General features: G+C 39.6%; 1 protein-coding gene across 2 annotated transcripts in view; it reads left to right on the top strand.

Moving 5' to 3' along the window:
• The first annotated feature begins 256 nt into the window (after positions 1–256).
• The window catches only part of PPP2CB (protein phosphatase 2 catalytic subunit beta), a 34290-nt gene continuing 10304 nt past the window's right edge, over positions 257–24242 (top strand). The window contains exons 1-2 of one of the 2 annotated variants that reach the window (XM_015062701.3): positions 257–752; positions 23552–23761. In XM_015062701.3, the coding sequence (XP_014918187.2) occupies positions 651–752; positions 23552–23761 (312 nt within the window). In that variant the 5' untranslated portion in view covers positions 257–650. Of the gene's footprint in view, positions 753–10024; positions 10163–23551; positions 23762–24242 lie in introns of those variants that run through there. The other variant, XM_053216380.1, reaches the window with a different exon arrangement.

Below are 24242 nucleotides of genomic sequence, written 5' to 3'. Positions count from 1 at the left end.
ATTCCTCTCCAGAGCGCTGAAACAGCCCTGCCAGAGACTAAGGTGGGTCTAAATTCCCAGAGAAAAGGATGTGAAGGGAGAACCGGAAGAGATTGGTCCGGACCCCAAGTGAGTAAGGAGAAGAGTAAAATAGAGGCCACCCTTGACCCCCACGGGCCGTTTGTCCTCCAAGCCACAAGGAGGCGCTGCAACCCTCCGCGTCCCTAGCCCCGCCGGCGCCGCCAGCTCGCCTGTTCCCGGCGGAAATGCCCAGGCGATGACGGAAACCCAGAGGGAGGGGAGAGAAAGAGCGAGAGAGGGGGCGAAAGAGCCGGGAGAAGCGGGCGGGCGGGCGTGAGGCGGCGGGTGGTTAGCTTCTGTAGGGTGTTGGCCGAAGACCCGTGCCTCACTCCCCCGTAAACTTCCCTCGCCCTTCACCGACTCCCGGGGCGCGCAGCCGGGCGGGCGAGGGTCTCGAGGCCCTGCGCCCGGAGCCGCCCGCTGGCCTTGGGCGGGGCGAGGGGCCCGCAGCCACCCTCCCCGGCTCCCTCCTCTCCCGCTGGGAGCTGGCGGCGGCGTCGGCAGCGAGAGAGGGGAGCGGCGCCCGGGGTAGGGGTGGGTAGGGGCGGGGAGGGGGGAGGGAGGCGGCAGGGAAGGGAGATCGGGCCGCCATGGACGACAAGGCGTTCACCAAGGAGCTCGACCAGTGGGTCGAGCAGCTGAACGAGTGTAAACAGCTTAACGAGAACCAAGTGCGGACGCTGTGCGAAAAGGTAAGAGAAAAAAGAAGAAATGTGGGAGCGTTTGGCTGGGTGGGGGCGGCCCCTCCCCTCCCGGGCCTGTCCGCCCTGTGCCCCGTGTAGCCGGTCCGGGTTCCCGTCGGGCTGCGTCTCCCGGCTGGGACGTCCACCCGGGCGGCGGGACGGGCCATTCCATGACTTAGCTTCAGGGGGCCTCCCCGGGCTCCATCTCTCCTCTGGGCCCACCCTAGGGCCCCATCCGGAAGCTCACTTCGCTGGCCTAAGGAGTCCGGTGGAGATGGGCGGGGAAACGTGCCATCAGGAATCCACGCCCTAGATTTTATTGGGGTCACCGCCGCTCTTCTGGGGATTACTGACCCTAACGTTTCACGTGGGGACTGGCGATCTCGGCGCTTTAGAATGCAGGCAAATTAATGCAATCTCATTTGAAAATGCACCGAAAGTTAACCTGGATGTTGTTACTATTAATGAACTTTTAAGTAGACGTAGGAATTTTCTCAGGTGAATCAGGGCCTTCAAAAAAATCACTAACCTGGGATGTGTCACGCGTTTGTTTGTGGAGGGATGGCTGTAATGGCGGGCTGATGTTTTAAATAGAGGTTGACTGTGGTTGAAACAGATGGTGACTGGTCTTCGCACTGAGTGGCCTTGGAAGCAAAATGTTTATTGTCAAAAACAAGACAGCATGTCTTAAGTTTGGCAACGGTGATTACTTGAAATGATGAATGGGAACGTGTTTTGGTGCACAATAACCCTTTTCAAAAAGTTATTTCCGTTTCTATTCTATCTAAAGTGTTTGGGTTTGTTTTTGTTTTCCCCCTATCCCAAAGAATAATAAAATATGTAGGTGGTTAACTGCTGACAGTTGTTCTTGATTGAGTGATCTTGGGCAACTTTCAGAATTCTGTATCCATTGTTTTCTTAACCACTGGGATCATTTCGCACTCTCCATTTTAAAGTCTGGGATTTTTCTTATTCAGTTTTTATAATCGAGACTAAATTTTCACACGTTTTTATGTAGAAAAAGTCCTATAGGAAAGAGTAACAAAGTTATTTATTCTTACTGCTGTGGGGTTTGTATTTTTAAGGCATAATCTGTAAGAGTTGTTTGATCATTTTGTTTGGAAATCAGGACGCCTCAGAAATGCATTGAAGAAGAAAATAATAGGGCACTCTTAAAATTATGCAACTTACGGATGGAGGAGTAATAGCTAATAATCTAGAACAGTTTTTTTAACAAGTAAGGTTGCCAAGGACTGTTATGTATTAAATAATTATAACTCTTAACACGGGAGAATTTCTGTAAATAGAACTGCCAACCCAGTGGTGTTTTTTTTTTCTTTCTGAAACAAACATTACTTATAGCTTCAAGTCGACATTGTTTTCTTATTTGATAATCTATAATTTCACGAGTCTTAAAATTTCCATTTTAAATTGCTCTCTCAAGGCCTAGTGTCAACATTCAATTTTGAAATACCTAGTTTTGAAATTAGTCGGTTAACCCTGCTATGAGTATTAGATACAGACTTGAAGTTGTGAACAGAGTTGGTGTTGAATCAGTTTTTCCCTTTGACTAAAATAATTTTAAGATACGTTTATAGAGAAGAGTATTGTACCACTTCCCAATCACACTTAAGTCACTTTATTTTATTTTATTCATTTAAGTAATTTCTACATGCAACGTGGGGCTCCAACTCACCACCCCGAGATCAAGAGCCACAGGCTCCCCCTGAGCCAGCCAGGCACCCCTCAATCACCCCCTCAATCACGCTTCAGTCTTAATCATCTGAGGAAGTTTTCTGTATTTGTTAAGAGAGATTATTTGTACTTCAGCACTTAAATAAATTGGACTACAGATCTCTAGGACCTTGTAGGTATATTTAAGCTTATAAATTCCTCACTCTTTTTAATTTTTTTTTATTTTGAGAGATAGCGAGCACATGGGCAAGAGGGGGAGGGCAGGGAGAGAGGGAGACAGAGAAACCCAAGCAGGCTCCATGCTGTCGTCACGAGCCCAGTGTGGGGCTCAATCCCATGAACCATGAGATCGTGATCTGACCCGAAATTAAAAGTCAGATGCTTAACTGACTGAGCCACCTAGCTACCCCACTACTTAAAAAAAAAAAAAAAAAAGCTCATATCCACTAAACATGAATTTTTAAGTGAAAATAACCCAGCCTTTTATCTGTGGCCTCTACCCCTTAGGTGGAATTGCCAATGGACTGGAGAAGTGTAATATAGTATTTCTTTCTCACCACCCTTTTGACCAATGCTTAGTTTTACAACCCTCTCATGGCCACTGTGGTATTTCTTGGTGGCATATGTATTCTGTCTTCTAACCTTAGTCTTTGGTTTCCACTTTATATCTCTACCCCAACATTCTTTTTCCTGACAGGTGTGCTATTTACTTACAATGAACTCTGGTAGTCAGCATATCTGAGTTTAAACCCAGTCTCATTGCACCTCTAATTCCTTTTTTGTAAGACAAGAGTAACATTAAAATACTACCCGGATAGGGGCGCCTTGGGTGGCTCAGTTGGTTGAGCGTCCGACTTGAGCTCAGGTCATGATCTCACGGTTTGTGGGTTTTAGCCCCGCGTTGGGCTCTGTGCTGACAGCTCAGAGCCTGGAGCCTGCTTCAGATTCATTCTCTCTCTCTCTCTCTCTCTCTCTCTTTGACCCTCCCCTGCTTGCATGTGTTGTCTCTCTCTCTCTCTCTCTCAAAAATAAATAATAAACATTAAAAAAAATTTTTAAAGATACCATAAAGTACTGACAAGCAAGAAGCCCTCAGTGAGTGAATCTTAGAAAAAGCCAAGTAAAAATAGCCATTTTATCTTGTTTTATTTTTTATTTATTTTTTTAATGTTTGTTTATTTTTGAGAGAGCACGCAGAGAGGGAGACAGAGAATCCGAAGCAGGCTCCCAACCAGGGCTTGAACTCACTGTGAGATAGATGGTGACCTAAGTCGAAGTCAGAAGCTTAACTGACTGAGCCACCCAGGTGCCCCCGTTTTACTGCGTTTTAAATCTGTCATCTCATTTTGGGAAAAGATGCAAATTAAATAGCTGTGTTGATGTGAGGTTTTATGTGTAGTGGTTGTATAACCCTGAAAAATATAGTTTCTGTATTTCATGTAGTCTCTGTTATCTGAAGCACAAAGTACTAGAATTAGTAACAATTTTGTGAAGTGACTTTAAACTCCTTGCCTGGTCTACTTAGTACTCCCTCTACCTGTCCAGGTCAAGAATGGCAGGCATAAAGAAGTAATATAAAAGAAAAATAAAATGTTAAACCTAGTTATACAGACCATCTTTTGGTTCAATTCTTTGTGACTACATGGTTTTTTGTTTTTTATTTTTTAATAGGAATCTTTTGGAGTCTAATGAAAATACTCTATAGGACATTGCTTTATATAGTGGTGATTTTTTTCCCTCAAAATTAAATTCCTGTTCTAATTCAGGTTGCCTAAACACTGAAGGAGTCAGCTGAAATTGAAACCAAAGTGGGACTGGTAAAAGCCCTATTTTGAGAGAATGGCAAAAGTAAGATCCATCCATCCAAAAGTAAGGCCATCCAGTGCCAAATGGGGAAGAACTACAAAAGATGTGGTCTGGCCTTCCAGGTTCATTTTTGTATAGAAAGAAAATTATTTGCATAAAATAGTAAGGTACATCTTCTGAGAGGACTAGCTCTTAAATTAACAGTCCAGCTTTTGAAGCTAATTGCAAATTTGACTAATGTGCATAGAGAATCAGTTTCTGTGATTCATTTCTGCAACAGCAGTGTGTACAGTAATTTTAAAAGATAGTATGCCTGGAGAGCCAGTCTGGCGCTGTTCAGGACATTGTGTGACTAGAACTATATTTAATTCTTGGTAGCATCTCAGGAAGAGAAACTTTTTAGGCTCTTTTATCCAGTAAGCTTTATTTTATACTGAAGAACCCGGACAGTGATACTGTAAGTAGGTAAGGAGATTTAGCTGTGTGCTAGCAGATCTTTATTCTGATGATTACAAAGTGCCTACTTAGAAAAATTTTGAGGCTTGGGGCACCTGGGTGGCTCAGTAGGTTAAATTTCGGACTCTTGGTTTTGGCTCAGGTCATGATCTCACCATTTGTGAAATCGAGCCCCACAGAGAACAGGCTGTGTACTGACAGCAGGGAGCCTCCTTGAAATTCTCTCTTTCCCTCTCTGCCCCTCCCTCTCTCAAAATAAATAAGCTTTTTTTTTTTTGAGGTTTGTGTAGGAGTGTAAATATGTAAATCTTATGTTAAACTAATGGATATGTTTCTGGGTTGTGGCCTCAGCCTTGAAATAAACAGAAATATCATTAGGATATTACTTACCTCATTAATGTGAAATAGTGTGCTTAAATTCCTGAATGCTTAAAACCATCTTAATGAAGATTAGAGTCTCATAAAAATGAATGATTTTTGTGAGCAAGAAAAATCTCTTGGATTACTTTTTTCTTTGATAGGTTGTAGCTAAAAAATAGTGGTCTTAGTAATCAGAAAGCCTAACTGGTGCTTCATTTTAACTTCTCTTAAGCTCTGGTGGTCCATTTGATAGAGTCTAAAATGCAGTGATGTAGAAAGTAGCTCCTTCCCTTCTAACTGTAACACAAAATGACCTCATTACAGTGGACTATGAGGTTAAAACCCAATTTTGCTGACCGAACCAGTCATTTTCCATGCTTATCTAAGCCAGCCTCTCATAGCAGGCAGGTAAAGAAACTAAACCAAACTAGACTAGCACGAAATGCTAATGATTAGAAAGCAGACTTTTTAAAATCAGTTCATTTCTCAACTCTATATGATGTGTAAAATCATCTCTGTAGGTAGATAAAATGAAGATGTCTACATATTTTTTTCGCATGGAATAGTCTTCTTTGTAGTAGGTGCCTTTTATTCTAATGTGAAGAGCCTGTATGAATTTTTTCTTCACAGTCTTTTCTTCAGGATAAATACTATGAGGGACTTGCTGAATGAAGTCCTTCTTTGGTAAAAGGAAACCAAATACCAGAAGTTGAAGATAAAATTAATGCCAAAACAATTGCTGTGTTTTAAAGTGTATCTGTTTTCTGAACTTAGTTGTTCTAAGAATGGCATTAAAATCATAGATGTAATCTATTGAGTGTAAGAATTTGAGTCTACTTTAAATAGGAATTTTGTTTTGAAGTGATTCCCTTATACTGATTCTTCTTGATGTAAACATAGTTAAATGTGATCCTAATCTTGGTTCTTTAAAATAACTTATATAAAGAAATATTTTCTTCCAGACTATTCCTTTACTAATGATTAAATCTTGTCTATGCTTCTTGTATCTTTTCAAGTCTAAATTTCTTTAATAATCATATTAATCTAGGAAATGAGGTCAGTTTATTACAGATTTGGTTTCTTTTCTAGGGAATGGTGGGGAGCTCAAGCCTAGACTTGGTTTGCTGTCTCTTATAGTCTGGGACAGTTGATTATGCCTTGCAAACTGCCCTTTTTTGAGCAAGAGTTAAATGATAATCTTGAGGTACAGTCTAAGATAAGTGACTTGCACTACAATGGCATTGTGATATAGCACGATGAAAGCATGCAAAGTTCCATTGAAGATCTGTTAAATAATATTTTATACAAAGGCGGTCATTTTATTTTGGGAATAGGATGGGAAGGTGAGATCGTACCCTCACCTCTTCCATCTTATATGAAATATTTTTTGAAGTGACTTTTTAGCATGTAATTTTTTTAATGTGCCAAAGTAATATGTAGCCTATTCTTTAATTTTTCTCTTTTCATTTCTAGAGAGGAAAATACTTACAAAGTGTCTTCTACTTTTGAAAGATTTCCCACACGACCTAGATAAGGAGCAGAGTTGGCTCTGCAGTCTTGCCTTTGCTTTAGTAGCAATAGAGACACTTCTTCGAGAAATGAGAAAGAAAAGAAAAGAATGGTCGAATAAATGCTGGCATTGTATTTTTTATACCATAGATTCAGCAAATTTTAGTTGCACTCCTGTGTGCCAGATGCTGTTCAAAGTGCTGGAGATTCAGCTGTGAACAGAAGAGGAGACTGATGATAAACAGATTTAATAGAATGCCAGACGGTGATTCTTGGTAGGAAGAAAAGCAGAGGATAGAAGAGAGTGATGGACTTGAGCTTAGGAGGCTCTTTGAACAGACTAGTCAGAGAAAGCCTAGCAAATTATTCATTAGATGATTTACTTTTGTGATCTGAAAGTGTGTTGCAGGAGTTAGAGGGCACATTCCCAAGACTACCCTCGTTTTTGACACCAGTTACACGTCCTGTGGGTTCCACAGCCGCTCTCTCAGGTTCAGTAATTCACAGGAAGGCCTCGCAGAATGTACTCGTGATTGCAGGGAAAGAATACAGATTAAAATCAGCCAAGGGAAGAGACACACAGGGCAGAGTTCAGGAGGGCCTGATGTCTTGTCTCCAGAGGCAGAACTGGCACCGGGTCACCCAAAGCCCTCATCGTGAATCACCTTGTTAGACCGTCCAGTGGTCACAGCCCCCAGGCAAAGACACTCTCATGAAGCAGGACATTCTGGGGCTTAACAGTCACCTCCCAGTAGGCAAGAGCAGATGCCAGACCTCTCTTTGGGGAAGGTTCTTAACATATACAGATTTTTACTTCGTAACAAATTTTAGGTGACAAGAACTTGTAATAAATAATTAGGGGGAAAATAATGCCAAAATACATGAAGAAAACATGGGTAGATTTATCAGAATCTTAGAATGTGTAAAATATGAGGTATTTTCCTACAAATTGAGTTGGTATGTTCTTTGTTGTAATTTCATAACATTTTCTTTTCTTGATTCTGTAAACTCTGAAAATGCAGAATGTTGACCATTTAATGTTTAAAATATTCTTTCCCTATTGTAATTTTTACTGGACATTTTAGCATTTTTGTGTAGTCAGATGGTTCAGCTTTTCCTTAAACTTTGTACATAAGAAACACTCGGAAAAGAAAAAAATTCGGATTCCTTAATTCCATCCCAGAAACTGATTATGTTTTGGCATGTCCAAAAATCTGCATTTAAAAAAAAATATGTATTTTTTTAAATTTATTTATTTTGGGAGAAGGGGGTGAGCTCAGAGGATCCAAAGCAGGCTCCAGACAGCAGACAGCCCCATGTGGGGCTCAAACCCACAAACCATGAGATCATGACCTGAGCCAAAGTGGGATGTTTAACTGACTGAACCACCCAGGTGTCCCTGCATTTTTTTAAAATGTTTATTTTTGAGAGATCGAGTGAGTGGGGGAAGGGCAGAGAGAGGGGGAGAGAGAATCCAAAGCAGCCTCCACACTGTCAGCACAGAGCCTGACGTGGGGCTCAAACTCACAGACTGAGATCATGACATGAGCTCAAATCAAGAGTCAGATGCTTAACCAGTTGAGCCACCCAAGCGCCTCTACCTTAAGTTTGGATCAGCTACCAACATTTTTTCCTTTGTGTTTTCCATGTTGCAAGATGTCTCTGAGAGCTTCTTTACTGAGATTTTTGCCAGCATCACTTCCTCTGGGATATATTCATTCTCCTCATCACAACCACTTTCTTCATATATGTCAATAAGTTTCCTTATTTATTTATGTCACTATTTATTTTCTAGCTGCGTATTTAGAGCCTCTCCAGCAGCAGCAGTATCCATATCTCATAGACAGCCATTTCTTTGATATATTTTTTATCTGAATTTCATTTTGAGTTTTACCACTTTTCATTTCTTTGCTGCAGTTTCATCATTGTTGACCAAATCCCTCTTTTTGAGTATCCATTTTTGTAAAATGTCACATGAGTTTATTGCTAGAAGATAAGGAGGCAACATAGCTGTACATTTTGCTCTCTGGGTGTAAACCTAATAACAAATGTGCTATGACCCATCCCCTAAAGTTTTGAAAGAAGTGATGTGATTGTTATTGATCGTGATGCTGCACCTCTTGTTTATATAGTAACTTGTATACCAGCAGCAAAAAAGAATAAAGTTTATTTATTTTGAGAGAGAGGGAGAGAGCACATGAGCAGGGGAGGGTCAGAGAGAGAGAAAGTCCCAAGCAGGCTCCTCACTGTCAGCAAAGAGCCCAAAACAGGGCTTGAACCCACATACCATGACATCATGACCGAAATCAACTTGGACGCTTAACTGACTGAGCCACCCAGGCACCCTGCAAAAAAAAAAAAAAATTTTTTTTTAAGTAGGCTTCACACCCAGTGCAGAGCCCAGCATGAGGCTTGAACTCATGACCCTGAAATCAAGAGTTGGCTGCTTAACCGACCAAGCCACCCAGGTGCCCTAGCAGCAGAATTTTTAATTACAGTAAATATACTGTGGTAACTTAAATTTGAACCTTGTTTTTGGGGGCCTAATTTAACTAAACCATGGTGACTGAAATTCATGCATATAGGAACTAATACAAAGTGAGAATTGCCTGTATTAAAGAGAAATTATTGGGGTAGGATTCATATCCACTAAATAATTTTTTTCTAACCCCATTGGGCTACAGCAGTATTTCATACATTTTCGTCACCCCAAAAAAGAAACTCTGTGCCCATTAGCAGTTACTCCCCATGTCACCCTTCCCCCATCCCTTGGCAGCCACTAATTTACTTTCTCTATAGGTTGTCTCTATAAAATGTCTCTATTCTAGATATTTTATATAAATGAAATCATGCAATATGTAGTCTTTTGTGTCTGGCTTTTTTCAGTTAGCATAAAATTTTCAAGATTCTTCCATGTTGTAGCACATATCAGTACTTCATTCCTTTTATTGGCTGAATAAATTTGTATCATATGGATATAGCTCCCTGGTTGTTTTTATAATTAAGTTCTTGCCATCTGGATTTTTTTTTTTTTTGAAGTTTAAAATTTTATTTTTCAGATTTAAAAAGGACTTTTTAAAAATTTTAACACAGAAATGTAGGGAAAAGAACACAAATGCTCTTCACTGTTGCACCCACCTTCCCCAACCACTGCCTTCCTACCTCAGAGACAAACATAGTTTTCCAGACCTTGTTCTTGAGAGGCAAAAAACATCTGTTGGGGAGGGGAGTGTTTTTGGTATAATGTTATTATTAAAATGGGATCATAGATATAACATCATAAAACTTTTTTTACTGAACAATATATCATGACCTATACACATACACATAACTCATTCTTTTTATTTCAACAGAGTATATGACTTATTTTTATATGTGTTTCCAGGCTTGAAATTGCTTGGCAAACAGACAGATTGACTGTTGCTGAGCTGAAAGGAAAAGTTCATTTCCTTGTATTTAAAAAAAAGTCAGCTGTCATTTATCATTTATGGAAGAAGCTTGTAAGTATATGGCTAAAGTCAAAAACACAAGAAATAGCAAGTGTTGGTGAGGATGTGGAGAAAAAGGAACCCTTGTGCACTCTTGGTGAGAAGGTAAATTGATGCAACCACTATAGAAAACAGTATGAAGTTTCCTCAAAAAATTAAAAATAGAATGATCATATGATCCAGTAATTCCACTATTGAATATTTATCCAATGAAAACAGAAACACTAATTCAAAAAGATATATGCACCCCTATATTTATTGCAGCATCATTTATAATAGCCAAAACATGGAAGCAGCTGAAGTATCCATCAATAGATGAATGGATAAAGAAGATGTATGGTATATATGCAATGCAATATTACCCAGCCATAAAAAAGAATGAAATCTTGGCATTTGCAACAATATGAATGGACCTAGAGGGTATAATGCTAAGTGAAATAAGAGAAAAACAAATACCAGATTTTTTTTTTTTTTAAAAAGTGATGATTACCAGAGGGATGGATGGGGTAAGGGCATGGGTGAAATAGATAAAGGGGACTAAGAGTACCTTGAACATTGAGAGATGTGTAGAATTGTTGAATCATTCTATTGTACCCCTGAAACTAATATAGTACTGTATGTACTAATATAGTACTATATGTTTGAATAAAAAATAGGTCAGATGTCATTTATGGAAGAATCTTGGAACTATAGGAGGACAGGCACCCTGCTTATATTAACTTAGGTCTGTAGGATTTTTAACTTCATTTAATCTCATCTCTTTCATAGATCAGTCTGTTCTGTAGCCTTAAGATGAATTTACCTATGTTTTAGAGCAAATTATTTATGTGTAAATAGAGGGGAAAGGAAATTTGCATACTGACTCTGCCAAAACCAAATACAGTAGCTTTTCATTAATATGGGTCTGGTGATGGGCACCAGCACAAAAACAGAAATAGAATTTCACCTGTTGGGCAGGGGAGATTTTAGTACATTTACATACTATGCGTTCCTAAAACATGGGTAGGAGGGAAAATATTTCTTTCCTCCTATTTTATATAAACATCATTCCCAAATTTTTGTTTTCTCAGTTCTCTTCCTAAGATAGATTTGGTTCATAGCAGCAAGAAAGAACATGTCTTAAATGGGTGAGAAAGGAAACCAGTTTAAATGGATGGGTATACAGCATTCCATGCAGCAGTAACAGCTTCCTGCCAAGTGGCATTTACCATCCCCACACTCCTTCACTTTACAGGTTTAAACTTGGTCTTATCTGTGTCCTAGAGATATTAAAGTTTGGGTGTTAAATCATATTAAAAATCACTCGTGGGGGGGGGGGGCGGCGCCTGGGTGGCTCATTTGGTTAAGCATCCGACTCTCTATTTTGGCTCAGGTCATGATCTTACGGGTTCGTGGCTTCAAGCCCTGCATTGGGCTCTGCGCTCAGGCAGTGTGAAGCCTGCTGGAGATTCTGTCTGTCTGTCTGTCTCTCTCTGCCCCTCCCCTGCTTGCGCGTGCTCTTTCTTTCAAAATAAATAAACTTAAAAAAAAATCATGAGAATTACATATACAATCACAGATGTATAAAAAGAGTCGACATAGCAGTCCTGAGACCACTATCTGTAGAAAAAGGCCTCATTTCAGGGTTGCCCTTGTATGGAGTCTGGGAACTTGAATTTGGGAAGGGTTCCCACCATCCCATTACGAATGGCTCACCTGTGCCTAAACTTTGTATGCAAACAGTATGATTTATGCTGAGCAGGTGCTTTCCTCACTTTGGTATATGCTTGGCAAGAGGGTGCCTGTGTGACCAACTCCCAATTACAGATCTTGAGCATGGAGTCTAATGAGCTTCTCTGGTAAACAGCTTTTCACACTTCTTGTCACAGCTCATTGCTGCAGGCATTCAGTGTACTCTGAGACTCCCCTGGGAGAGGACTCTTGGAAGCTTGTGCCTGATTTACTCAGGACTTTGCCCCAATGTGCCTTTTCCCTTCGCTGAGTTCACTTCGTATCCTTATGTTGTAATAAAATCTAGCCATAAGTGTGACTATATAATTGAGTTCTGTTGGTCTTCTTTGTGAACCTGTGAACCACCAGGAAACCTGGGGATGGTTTGGGGGGGCCCTGACACACAAAGGTTTTTACATGGAGAATTTTAAATATCAGGTGAACTGTATACTTCTGCCAGTCCAGCTCATGATTTCCCTGTAGGCAAGTCAAAGTGATCTTGGTGAGCCAGGAATCCTGAAAGAAAGGGTGTGAGTTAAAAATCAAGAGTGTTTAAAACATCAGGGGATCTATACAGTGGAGATTAAAACTGAGAGGTGGGATGGATATCACACTGGCCTGAGAAGTACTTTCTTCACTACTATGTAGTGTAGACAGAGTATTGCTGTATTATTGTGAAACATAGATACATTCTATATCATATCTTAACTCACCAGGTAGTTTTGTGAAACCTGTGCTGGGTTAAGATAACCGTATATCCTTAAAAGAACAATTGACTTAGATAATACTTGTATTTTGGTGCTTTTTATTTCTATATTTAAAGTAAGACAGTAAGTGATAAGGGTTGCATATCAAGCAGAATTTTTCAGAGTTGGAACCATCAGTCAAGTGTTTTTTTTTTTATTTTTTAAATAATAGTAATAAATAGAAGACATCAGCTCCGAATGAACATTCTAATGATTTGTGCTGTTCAGTTTGATTTTTCTTTTCCTGAACATAATTGGGAAGCTGTCTTGTGGAGTAAAGTTGGTTAAAGTTTCTTTCATTTGTGATTTTAGACATTTTTGAGCTGTTTGTCAGACCCATGTAGGAGATGATTGATAATTTAAAATTTCCTTCAGTTGTAATTGGAATTACACCTTTTAGTGACTCTACCCTCATTCTGTTTGCATGCCAGTGATGGATTGGGGCAGCAGGGAACGTGTGTCTCAGCCAGTGAGCTGTAGCAGAGTGGCTGAGTGGGACTTCTGAGAAAGTTTTCTAAGATAGATAGACTAGGCTAGCATGTACTCTTTAGTCTTTTGTCCCTTTGCCTTCTTGCTGAAATAGGGCACCAGATACAGTGACTAGAGTTGCACCACCAGTTTGTGACCATGAGTTGACAGTTGTGTTCACTGCAGATCACAAGGTAGGTGGAAAGAGTCTGCTGTCCTGGTGACCCTTGAGAAGCTGCACCAGTCCAGGATGCCTACCTCCAGGCTTCTTCTTAACGTGACAAAAATAAACCCAGTTTGTATTCTCCCCCCGCCCCCACTGCCAAAAGGGATAATTTCAGTATTATGATTATAAAATAATGTACTTACCACACAGCTAAAAATCAACCCCTAAAGAATATCAGTTTGCAAAAGGATAGCTATTTCCACATTATACATGTGGAAGGAAGACTGCATATTTTTTAAGTTAATCCCTGCACCCACCGTGGGGATCGAACTCACAACCCCAAGATCACGAAAAGTATATAAGGTTACACAGTTTTGAACCAGAAGGGGAGTCCCTATTTCCTGAAAGATTTCTATACATATAATCTCTAACTAACTATAGGCAAAGAGAAGAAAAAACATGGGCTACATTGTTCATAACTCTTGGGAAGGCCTACCAGGCTAATGTAAGCAGAAACAATATTTGGTAGCCTAGAATCGAAAGGAAACCTGGAGAGGGGCGCCTGAGTGTCTCAGTCGGTTAAGCATCTGATTCTTGATTTCAGCTCAGGTCATGTTCTCATGGTTCATGGGATCGGGCCCTGTGTCAGGCTCTGAGATGACAGTGAGGAGCCTTACTTGGGATTCTCTCTGTCTCTGTCTCTCTCTATCAAAAGTAAATAAACTTTAAAAAAAAAAAAAAAAAGGAAAGCTGGAGAACTTAGCTTGGAAATTTTGTAGAAATTAACAAAGAATGGAGCCACAGTCAAAATCATACGTGAGAAATGTTTTAGAACACTGGAGAGAATGGCTCTTTTGGAATAGAACTTGCTATTGTCCCTACTGCTTAGAGTCACTTCAAATTAAAAGTCTGGGCTAAGTGCATCCAATTGGCATAGATGAATCTGGAGATAGACTTTGTGATTCCTACAATGTGTATGCAAACTTGCATTGCAATTTGTTTTACATGTTCTAACATCAGTCCTTATGGTTAGTTAATAGGACACTAATAGTCACTGAAAACAAGTTGAAGTGAATGGGAAACATGTCTTTGTAGAAATGTGAACCTGCTTACCCTTACATGATCTCTGTCTTTCATCTTACATGTGGGTCAACAACAGAAGCATTAACATAGAGATTTTGTTAAACATTTTGGTTTCCTGACCCCTTTATACTCTTAAAATTTAAGTTCCAAAAAGAGCTTTTCTTTATGTGGGTTGTATGATTGATACTTTATTAGCAATTAACGCTGAAATATTAAAAGATAAAGTTTCTTCAACATAGTCTCAATATTACACGTCTTGGAACATTTTTTTTTGTTTTTGTTTAATTTGAGCATGTGCGAGAAGGGGAGAGGGGTGGAGGGGGAAGAGAGAAAATCTTAAGCAGGCATACAGGAAGGAGCCCAATACAGGGCTCGATACCATGACCCTGAGATCATGACCTGAGCTTGAAATCAAGAGTCGGACACTCATCCGACTGAGCCACCCAGACACCACACAAGTCTTAAAAGTATGAAAGCCATCAATATTCCCAAAATCTCTTTACCTAGACTTAAATAACTTTTTGATAAAATACAGAAAAGTATAACTTTAAATTACATTTAAGTCCATTACTATAAAAATAGTTACAAGCCCTCTTCCATTTAACAGTTCAAACAAAGATGGCTAATTCAGAGACTTATATTCCCAGACACTGTTGTATAGTTTCTTAGGGTTTCTCAAAACTATGACCTCTTAATGTTGACTACCAGTTAGTGATTTTTTAAGACATAGTTTGTTCTCTAGATATCTTTAGATGATAGATGTCAGTATGTTTCTGTTATCTTGTGTGCTATAAATATTTTCCCAGGCTTCTCCTTTTATCTTTTTGTATGAGAAATTTTTATTTTGTTTGGTGCAGCCCATCTAAACCAGCCTGTTTTTGCCAGAGGGTTTACCTGTTCCTCTTTTTATCTCTGGTGCCTGGCCTACAACACACACTTCACAAATGTGTGTTACATGTATACATGAACATTACTCTTCAGGAGTATTTTGATGTGTCAGGTGATTGCTGTGTATGGTATACATCAAAGTGAATGGATTATCATCTTAACAACTGTTGTCCTATGCAGTTACAAATGTTAAATAACTTTTCCTGTTTTTGGTAATGTTTCCTTTAGTAGATTTGTACTTGTGATTAGCTTGTTAAATTACTAATGTTATATGACTTGAGGATTTTCATTAACTCTGCAAACTCTTGGTTACTTGCTCCTGTTTACTTGAAAAGCAAGTTTTTGCTTGCTAAGTAAATGACAATGATTTTCTCATTTGAAGCCTGTTGCCATTGACCTTTTTTTTTTTTCCAGTTGATAGTTACATTGCAGGAGGTTATGTTGCTTTTGAAGGTCTTCTGCTGATTGTTTTCTCAATCTTCAGCTGTTTTATAGGATCCTGTTGACTTTGGGATTTGGCTTTTGTAAACTCAGTTCTTCTATTGAGGAATTTCCTTCTCTACGCCCCTGCTTCCCTGATGGGTTAGTGGTTTGACAGGACTTGGCTGACTTTGCTATACGTATTTTGCCCTTGTGATCTAAACCAGCTATTTGGAGAACCTAACACTTAAAAATTGGCCAAACAGCTTCTTGGAGTGGAGTTCCTAGACCGTTTTCCTTATTTTAATAGGTGATCATGAAGTAGTTTTAGGACTTATCTTTTTCGTTTATATATCAAATGCCCTTTATATCAATATTAGCATTAGGTTTCATATGTGTAACAAAAAACCCAAAAAAAGCGTTTAACCAAAGTAGCAGTTTATATTTTTCTTATATATAGGCATATCTGGAGGTGATATGGTGCCCTACAAAGTTACTAGGAAACCATAGACACTTGCCGTATTATTTTTCTGTGGCTGCTGTAACAAAATATTACAAACTGGGTGGCTTAAAACAGCAGAAATATATTATCTCACAGCTCTGGAAGCCAGAGGTTCAAAATCAAGGTGTCAGCAGGGCCACACACCCTCTGGAAGCTCTAAGAGAATCTGTCCCTTGCCTCTTAACAGCTTCTGGTGGCTGGTGACATTCCTTGGCTGCATCACTTCATTCTGCCTCTATCTTCACATGAGGGTGTGTGTGCGCTTGTCTGTCCGTCCAAAACTCCCTCTGCCTCATTATGCCTGTTGTGATAATCTAGGATAAGCTCCTCCTGTCAGAATCCACAATCACATCTTTTTCATGCGAGGATAATATTCACAGGTTTTGGTGATTAGGAAGTGACTATATCTGTGGGTGTTTTTTCAGCCTTGCCACATCTTCCAGCACTCTCTTCTGCTGTTACCAGGGAGCAGCTCTTGTCCTTGTGGTCTGAGGTGGTTTTTGACGTTCCAGCCATCCCATAAAGCATTCCAGGAAACAGGATGGAGAGTGATGAAGGACATGCCTTCATTTCCTTAAGGAAATTTTCTGGTTCCCACATAACACTTCTTACATCTCACTGACCAGAACTTAGTCTCGTTGCTATCTGTAGCTACATAGAGGCTGGTGCTATGGACTATTTGTGTCCCCCCAAAATTTATAGATGAAGCCTAATTACCAATGTGATGGTTTTTGGAGAGGGGGCCTTTGAGAGGTAGTTAGGTCATGAAGGTAAAGCTCCCATGAATGGGATTAGAGCCCTTATTTAGAAGAGACTCTGGAGAGATGACTTCCCTCCTCTCCCTCCCTCCCTCCCTCTCTCTCTCTCTCTCTCTCTCTCTCTCTCTCTCTCTCTCTCTCTCTCTCTCTCTCTCACCACCATGTGAGAATACAGCAAGAAGGCATGCCTCTGCAAAACAGGATGAAGGTCCTCACCAGGAATTGAATCTGCTGGCACCTTGGTGTTGGGCTTTCCAACCTTCAGAATTGTGAGGAAGCAGTTTGTGTTGTTGAAGCCATCTAGTCTGTGGTATTTGTTGTAGGAGCCTGAACTAAGGCAGCTGAGAAGTAGAGTCTTTGAGCTGGGAGCATGGCTACCTTGACTATAATTAGTTTAATTATGGAGAAGGAAGGGGAGACTAGTTAACCTCAGTTAAGCAGTCTTTGCCTTAGATCACATTACATTTTGTTAGCTACTGTCCATTGTTTTCCAAAGAAGATGTATAAATGTTCATTCCTACCAGTAGGGTATGAGAATAGGCTTGCTAACAGTAAGTGAATGTCTTTTTTGCCAATCTTACGAATGGAAAAGAAGCATTTTTTAAAAAAATTTTTATGTTTATTTATTTTTGAGAGAGGGGAGGGGGGAAGGGGCACAGAGAGGGAGACACAGAATCTGAAGCAGGCTCCAGGCTCTAAGCTGTCAGCACAGAGCCCGACATGGGGCTCGAACCCACAAACCGTGAGATCATGACCTGAGCCAAAGTTGGATGCTTAACCAACTGAGCCACCCAGGAGCCCCAAAGAAGCATATTTTTTTCAATGTTTTATTTTTGAGACACACACACACACACACACACACACAGCATGAGCAGGGGAGGGGCAGAGAGAGAGGGAGACAGAATCCAAAGCAGCTCCAGGCTCTGAGCTGTCAGCACAGAGCCTGACCCCAGGCTCGAGCTCATGAAGCATGAGATCATGACCTGAGCCAAAGTTAAAGGACAGGAAATAATCAGTAACTAAAAAAAGAGGCACAGCCCAGGGCTATGATCACCAAGTGGCACAACGAAGTACCACTCCTTACTGTACCCTGCCACTCCAAGCCATATGAATAAACTAGCAAAACCCGGAGGGTTTTCATTGACATCCCTCGTCTCTGAAAAGAGACAGCTAAGTGGGATCTTGATCTGGTCCTCTCTTGTCTGAGAAATAGTGGAAATGGCTATTGGAAAGAAATGGGAAGCGAGGGGTGGGCCTGACAGCGACAGAACTGAATGTGTCATGGCTGCCCAAACTAAGACAAGACATTGGGAAATATGTCCAAAGTCTGAGAGTGTACCCCTATGGGAGTGGAGTGAGCCCTAAAAAACCTCAGAAGCAAATGCAGTTTGTAGGCATTCTAGACCCCACACACCCTCTTGTGAGCCCTCTTACCTTCTCTCTTGGCTACATAAAGAAGAATTGAAATTAACTACCTCAACATTAAACCTGTGGTTCAGGGGCACCTGGCTGGCTCAGCTGGAAGAGCGTGCAACTCGATCTCACAGTCATGAGTCTTGACGTTGGGCGTCAAGATTATTTAAGTAATTTTTTTAAAAAACTTTAAACCCTTGTTTCATTGGGGAAAACAAACCAGTCTCATGTGGTAGAGTGGGAGTTAATAAATCACCTACAATATATTGGCATAAATAGAAGGTTTAGACAACCACAAAGTGAGAACAGCATGGCAAGCAAATTACAGCAAGCAAGAATGGAACATAGCTTGGGAAATACTGTACAAAAGACCCAAAGTAAAAATAAAAGCAAACCTTATCCCGAGGAACAGGAAGAAATTACCCAGATGTGCTCAAATTATAAAACAACTGACAGTGATGTGGATTAAATAAAAGAAGCTTGAAAAACGATAGCATAGGAGGAGATGAATAGAGATTTAGGAAACATTGAGGGCAAAATCAGTAGTAATACAAAAGAAGCAGAATAGATGTAGCAGGAAAAAATCTACCTCCAGAAAGTTAAGGTAATCACAAGGAATGCAAGTGACAACAACAAAAAAACAAACATAATTAAAAATAATTCAGGTAATTAAAATTTTTTTAAATTTTAAATTCCAGTCTAACACTGTTATATTAATTTCAGGTGTACAATATAATGATTCACCAGTTCCATACATCACCTCGTGCTTCTCACAAGTGTACTCCTTAATCTCCCATTGCCTTATAACTTCTGAAATAGGAAATTCAAATAGAGCAGATTCCATGTCATGACAAGAGAATGTCCCCTAACTTAAGAAATGATAATATTTATAAGTCAAAGGAGTGTGATCTTACGAAGTTTTAGGAAATCTTACTCTTAGGCTTCCAGAACTGTGAGAAGTAAAATTCTGTTGTTTCTAAGCTACTCAGTCTATGGCATTTTTATTGTAGAATGCCAAACAGACTAAGACATTAGTAATTACAAGATTTATAAGGGGAAAAAAAATTGTCATTCTGGAGTGTATATGAAAAATCCAAGAGAATCTGTAAAATTTTAAGTGGCACAGTCAGTTGGGCGACTGACTTAAGCTCAGGTCATGACCTCAAATTGTTGAGTTTGAGCCCCACATTAGGCTCTCTGCTGTCAGTGCAGGGCCCTCTTCAGATCCTCTGTCTCCCTTTCCCTGCCCTTTTCCACTTGTGTTCTCCCTCTCTCTCAAAACTAAATTTAAAAAAAAATTTTTTAATAAAGTTTTAAGTATTCTAAGTTATGAGTATTATGTAAAAACCTGGCATAAGAGATATTTTTAAAATCCCAGTACAGTATCAAATATAGATTATCTTGGATTATGTATGACAGCTGCAATAACAAGTAGACATTATTAGACAATTAAAAGACACTTGACCAGGGGTGCCTGGGTGGTTCAGTTAGTTAAGCGTCTGACTTGCACTCAGGTCATGATCTCAACAGCTTGTGAGTTCAAGCCCCGCGTCAGGCTCTGTGCCCTCAGCTCAGAGCCTGGAGCCTGCTTCTGATTCTGTGTTTTGCTCTCGCTCTCTGCCCCTCCCCTGCTCACACTCTGTCTCTCTCTCAAAAATAAAAATAAAAAAATAAAAAACTTGACTGAAGAATAAAGGAGATCTGAAATAATTGTCAGTACTATATTTATCAGTGTAAAAACTTCATATTCTAAAGATGCCTACTCCAAATATATAAATTCAGAGCAATTTGAGTCAAAATCTCAACAAAATTTTAATAGGCCTTGACAAATTAGTTTTAAAATTCATATGGCAGGTTTAATGAAAGGACCAAAACCAAATAATTTTGAATAAAAGGAGTAAGGAAGAGAGCCTCAGTTCTCTGTTACCATCATTTCTCATAGAATTAAATTAGTCTGTTACTGATGCAGGGGTAGTAGACCAGTGAGAAGGGAATCTGAGGCAAGGTTAAGATGCTGACACTTTATTCAGGGACTGTACAAGCCCAGGTAGCCCAAAAATCAGGTGAGAAAGCTGTGAAGCAATGTGATATATGATGCATTACCTTGGGAGGTGAGGCTTCTGCCAAGTCCAGATAAATCATACCTCAGAGAAGTCCATGAAAGGAAAAACCAGGCTGGCAATTTATTTCCCTCTTCCCTTCTTTACTCCCTCTTCCCGCTGGTCAAGGTGCACTCCAGATGACCCCCACCTGTTTCCGGATTGTGCATCCTGCCTTCAGCACTTGCTCAATAGACCAGATCCCACATCCCCACCATGTGTCATTCCATGCCTGGAAATAGAGGAGCAACTTGGCATAGTTAGGGCTCAGCATGAGGACCAACCAGGTCCACAACTTCACCTTAAATTCTAGCCAGCTCAGGGTACCATCAGTGATGACAGCAGTACAGTTCAGAAGACAGGCAGCTCCTTTTTTTTCTCTTTTTTTAAAATATTTTTTAATGTTTTATTTTATTTTTGAGAGATAGAGCATGAGCAGGGGAGGGACAGAAAGAGAGGGAGACAGAATCTGAAGCAGGCTCCAGGCTCCAAGCTGTCAGCCCAGACAGAGCCTGATGTGGGGCTCGAACTCATGGGCCATGACGAGATCATGACCTGAGCTGAAGTTGGATGCTCAACCGACTGAGCCACCCAGTCCCCCCGACAGGCAGCTTCCTAAGAAAAAGAATTATAAAGGAATCTGAGAAAGTGTACAGGGCAGTTTCCAGTACAAATAAGAAATCAGGAAACAGAATGTTGGTCTTTACAAAAGGCTGGCACTATATAAATAGTGCTGGACTAGCTGAGTAACCACTAAGAAAAATAAAAAGTTCCCAAAGGCGCCTAGCTGGTTCCGTCGGTAGAGCATGTGACTTTTGATCTTGGGGTTGTGTATTTGAACCCCACTTTGGGTGTAGAAATTACTTAAAAAGAAAATCTTTTTTAAAAAATGAATCCCTACGTTATAACAAATTCCAGCTGAGTTCAAGATCTGTTAAATGTGAAAAGGCAGACTGGGATAAAAACACTGGAGTGCTGTAGGACCTGGGTGGTTCAGACTCCATCTCAGCTCAGGTCTTGATCTCGTGAGTTTAAGCCCAGCGTTGGGTTCCGTGCTAGGTGGGGAGCCTACTTAAAAAAAAAAAAAAAATACAGGAGTGCCTTTTTGGACCTAGATGTGGAGAACAATTTCTAAAACAAGACCCAAGCACCAGAAACTGTAAAGGAGGAAAAGAAATAGATTTGGCTGTCTTCGAAACAATAAAAGAAACTTAACTAGTGACACTAGAAGTGAAATAAAAACACCAGCCCCAGATTGAGAGAAGATATTTAAAATGCGTAAAACCAATAAAAGGTGAATATTCATAATTAAAAAAAAAATTGGTACAACTCTATAGGGAAAATATAAACAACCAAATAGAAAATTAGGCTAATTTTGTGAGTAGGTATTTCACCAAAAAAAAAAAAAAAAAAAAAAATTCAATGACCAGTAAACATAAAAAGCTACTTTAAAAAAAGTGTACCTATTAGAGTTGCAAATTAAAAGATACTATTTCTGACCCATTGGCAAGAATGTTAAAGCATTGACAGAGATGCAGAGCAGCAGAAACTTCTGTATAGACATTGAAAATTCATGTTTTTAAATGCTCTTCAGATCACATCTGCCAAGGCAGAGAAATGTCTGTCCCTAAAATCCTACTCTCCTACAGTCTTAAGCTCTTCTCTACCAGGTCCTATTGTAAGCTTCATCCTTAGTGTTTGACTTTTGTTGCCATGTCATTTTCTCTACCTTCGCCTTACTTTGTATGTCTTCGTTGGTCCAGTTCTTCCCTCTTATTCTTCATGGTTTTCTGTTCCTCATCTACCATAGATCTGGAAACTCTATAAATAGCTTATTAAAATTTTGCACATAATTAAGTAACTAGGCCCAAAAGAAGGCCTAAGAGACTCTTCTGGCAGGTTGGTAGGGAGGTACATAAACTTTTATCATATCTGTTTTATTACTTTAAGAGGCCTTTTTAATTTTCTCTGTTTCTGGGCTCTTTTTCTATTAGGCAAAGTTGCTGGCTAGATGAGACTTAATGAACTTTAATTTAGCTTGTTTATTTACGTATTTTGCCATGGTTTACACATAAATCCTGTCCTTCAAGGCCTTCTAATGCTGTGTTTTTGGTTTTTTTTAATCTTTATTTATTTTTGAGAGAGAGAGACAGGAGTGCGAGAAGGGGAGAGGAACAGAAGGAGACACAGAATCCGAAGCAGTCTCCAGGCTCCGAGCTGTCAGTGTAGTGCCTGACACGGGGCTTTGAACTCCTGAACCGTGAAATCATGACCTGAGCTGAAGTCAGCCACTTAACCGACTGAGCCATCCAGGAGCCCTGACTAATGCTATGTTTTAATTTGACTCAAATGTAAAATAGTTGGAATAAGGAAGTTGAATGTTAGCCTATGAATTGGTGTAAGAAGTACAAAACATTTGAATAATTGATTGGTAACTTTTCTGTATTGACCTTTTAAAAAATGCAAATAAGATTATTTTTTTAAATGAAAGATTTCTTGAGATGGAATTTCTATTGATATATTTCTAATAAATACAGTGCATTCAGAATTCAGTCAGCTCACTGACTTTTAGTGTATTGCAGATATACTAAATATTACCACAATATTAGAACAATATTAGTACATTTTCATTGCCCACAAAAGGAACACTGTACCTCTTAGCTTTTATCCCCTAATCCCTCAGCCTTAGGCAACCATTAATCTTTCTGTCTCTGTATATTTGCCTGTTCTGAATATTTCATGTAAATAGAGTCATACAACATATGCCCATTTGTGACTGACTTCTTGCACTTAACATGTTCAGAGTTACAGCCTGTATCAATACTTTTTATTGCTGAATGATACTCCATCAAATGAGCAATACCATATTTTATTTATCCCCTAATCATTTACTGGACATTTGGGTAGTTTCCACTTTTTGGCTGTTATGAATAAAGCTGCTATGAACATGTGTAAACTTAAGTTTTCGTTTCTCTTAAGTATATGTCTAGGAACAGAATTGCTGGATCACATGGTAATTCTATGTTTAACATTTTGAGGAACTGCCAGACTTTTCCACGGCAGCTGTGCCATTTTACATTCCCACCAACAGTGTGCGAGAGTTCCAATTTCTCTGCATCCTCAGAGACAGTTGTTACCTTTGAAATTTAGCTATCCTAGTATATGTAGTGTGGTGTCTCATTGTGGTTTTAGTTTTATGATTTTCTAAGGTATCTTTTTTCTCCATATTTTCTTTTAACAGGCTAAGGAAATTTTAACAAAAGAATCAAATGTGCAAGAGGTTCGTTGTCCTGTTACCGTGTGTGGAGATGTGCATGGTCAATTCCATGATCTTATGGAACTCTTTAGAATTGGTGGAAAATCACCAGATACAAACTATCTATTCATGGGCGACTATGTAGACAGGGGCTATTACTCAGTGGAGACTGTGACTCTTCTTGTGGCATTAAAGGTATGATTAATGAAATTCAATTTTGTTTTCAAGCCTCAAACCAGCAAAAGATGAGCATGACAGTATTGCATATCATCTGTTCTATTTTACGATCCATTCAATTTATAGCCCCTTAAAATATAACCATTGGTTTTACATCTTGTAAAAAAGAGAAAAATGAAAATGTTAACATTTAACTTGTCCTGCCTACTCCTGGTAAATCATTTCCCTTTGGTAATTCGCAGCTGAAGTCTTAGGATCATTTTTTATTTAGTCAGGTATCCCTCATAGTCAGGTAGTATAAGTTTGTTTTAATTCTTGCCTTGAGAAGTCTGTTATTCCTGTGTCTGTTTTTTTCTGTCACACAATACGTATCTTCATCCCTTCATAGCTTCAGCTAGTGTAAGTGTGGTATCTAATGTTTCTGACCTCTCCAAATGTGCCTTGCTTGCATATGCTTTGAGATTAAATGTTATTTAACACTTCGTCTTGTTACTTTTTT

This window comes from Acinonyx jubatus, chromosome B1, assembly GCF_027475565.1.
Source record: "Acinonyx jubatus isolate Ajub_Pintada_27869175 chromosome B1, VMU_Ajub_asm_v1.0, whole genome shotgun sequence".
Taxonomy (NCBI): domain Eukaryota; kingdom Metazoa; phylum Chordata; class Mammalia; order Carnivora; family Felidae; genus Acinonyx; species Acinonyx jubatus.
This window is presented reverse-complemented; position numbering and strand designations above follow the sequence as displayed.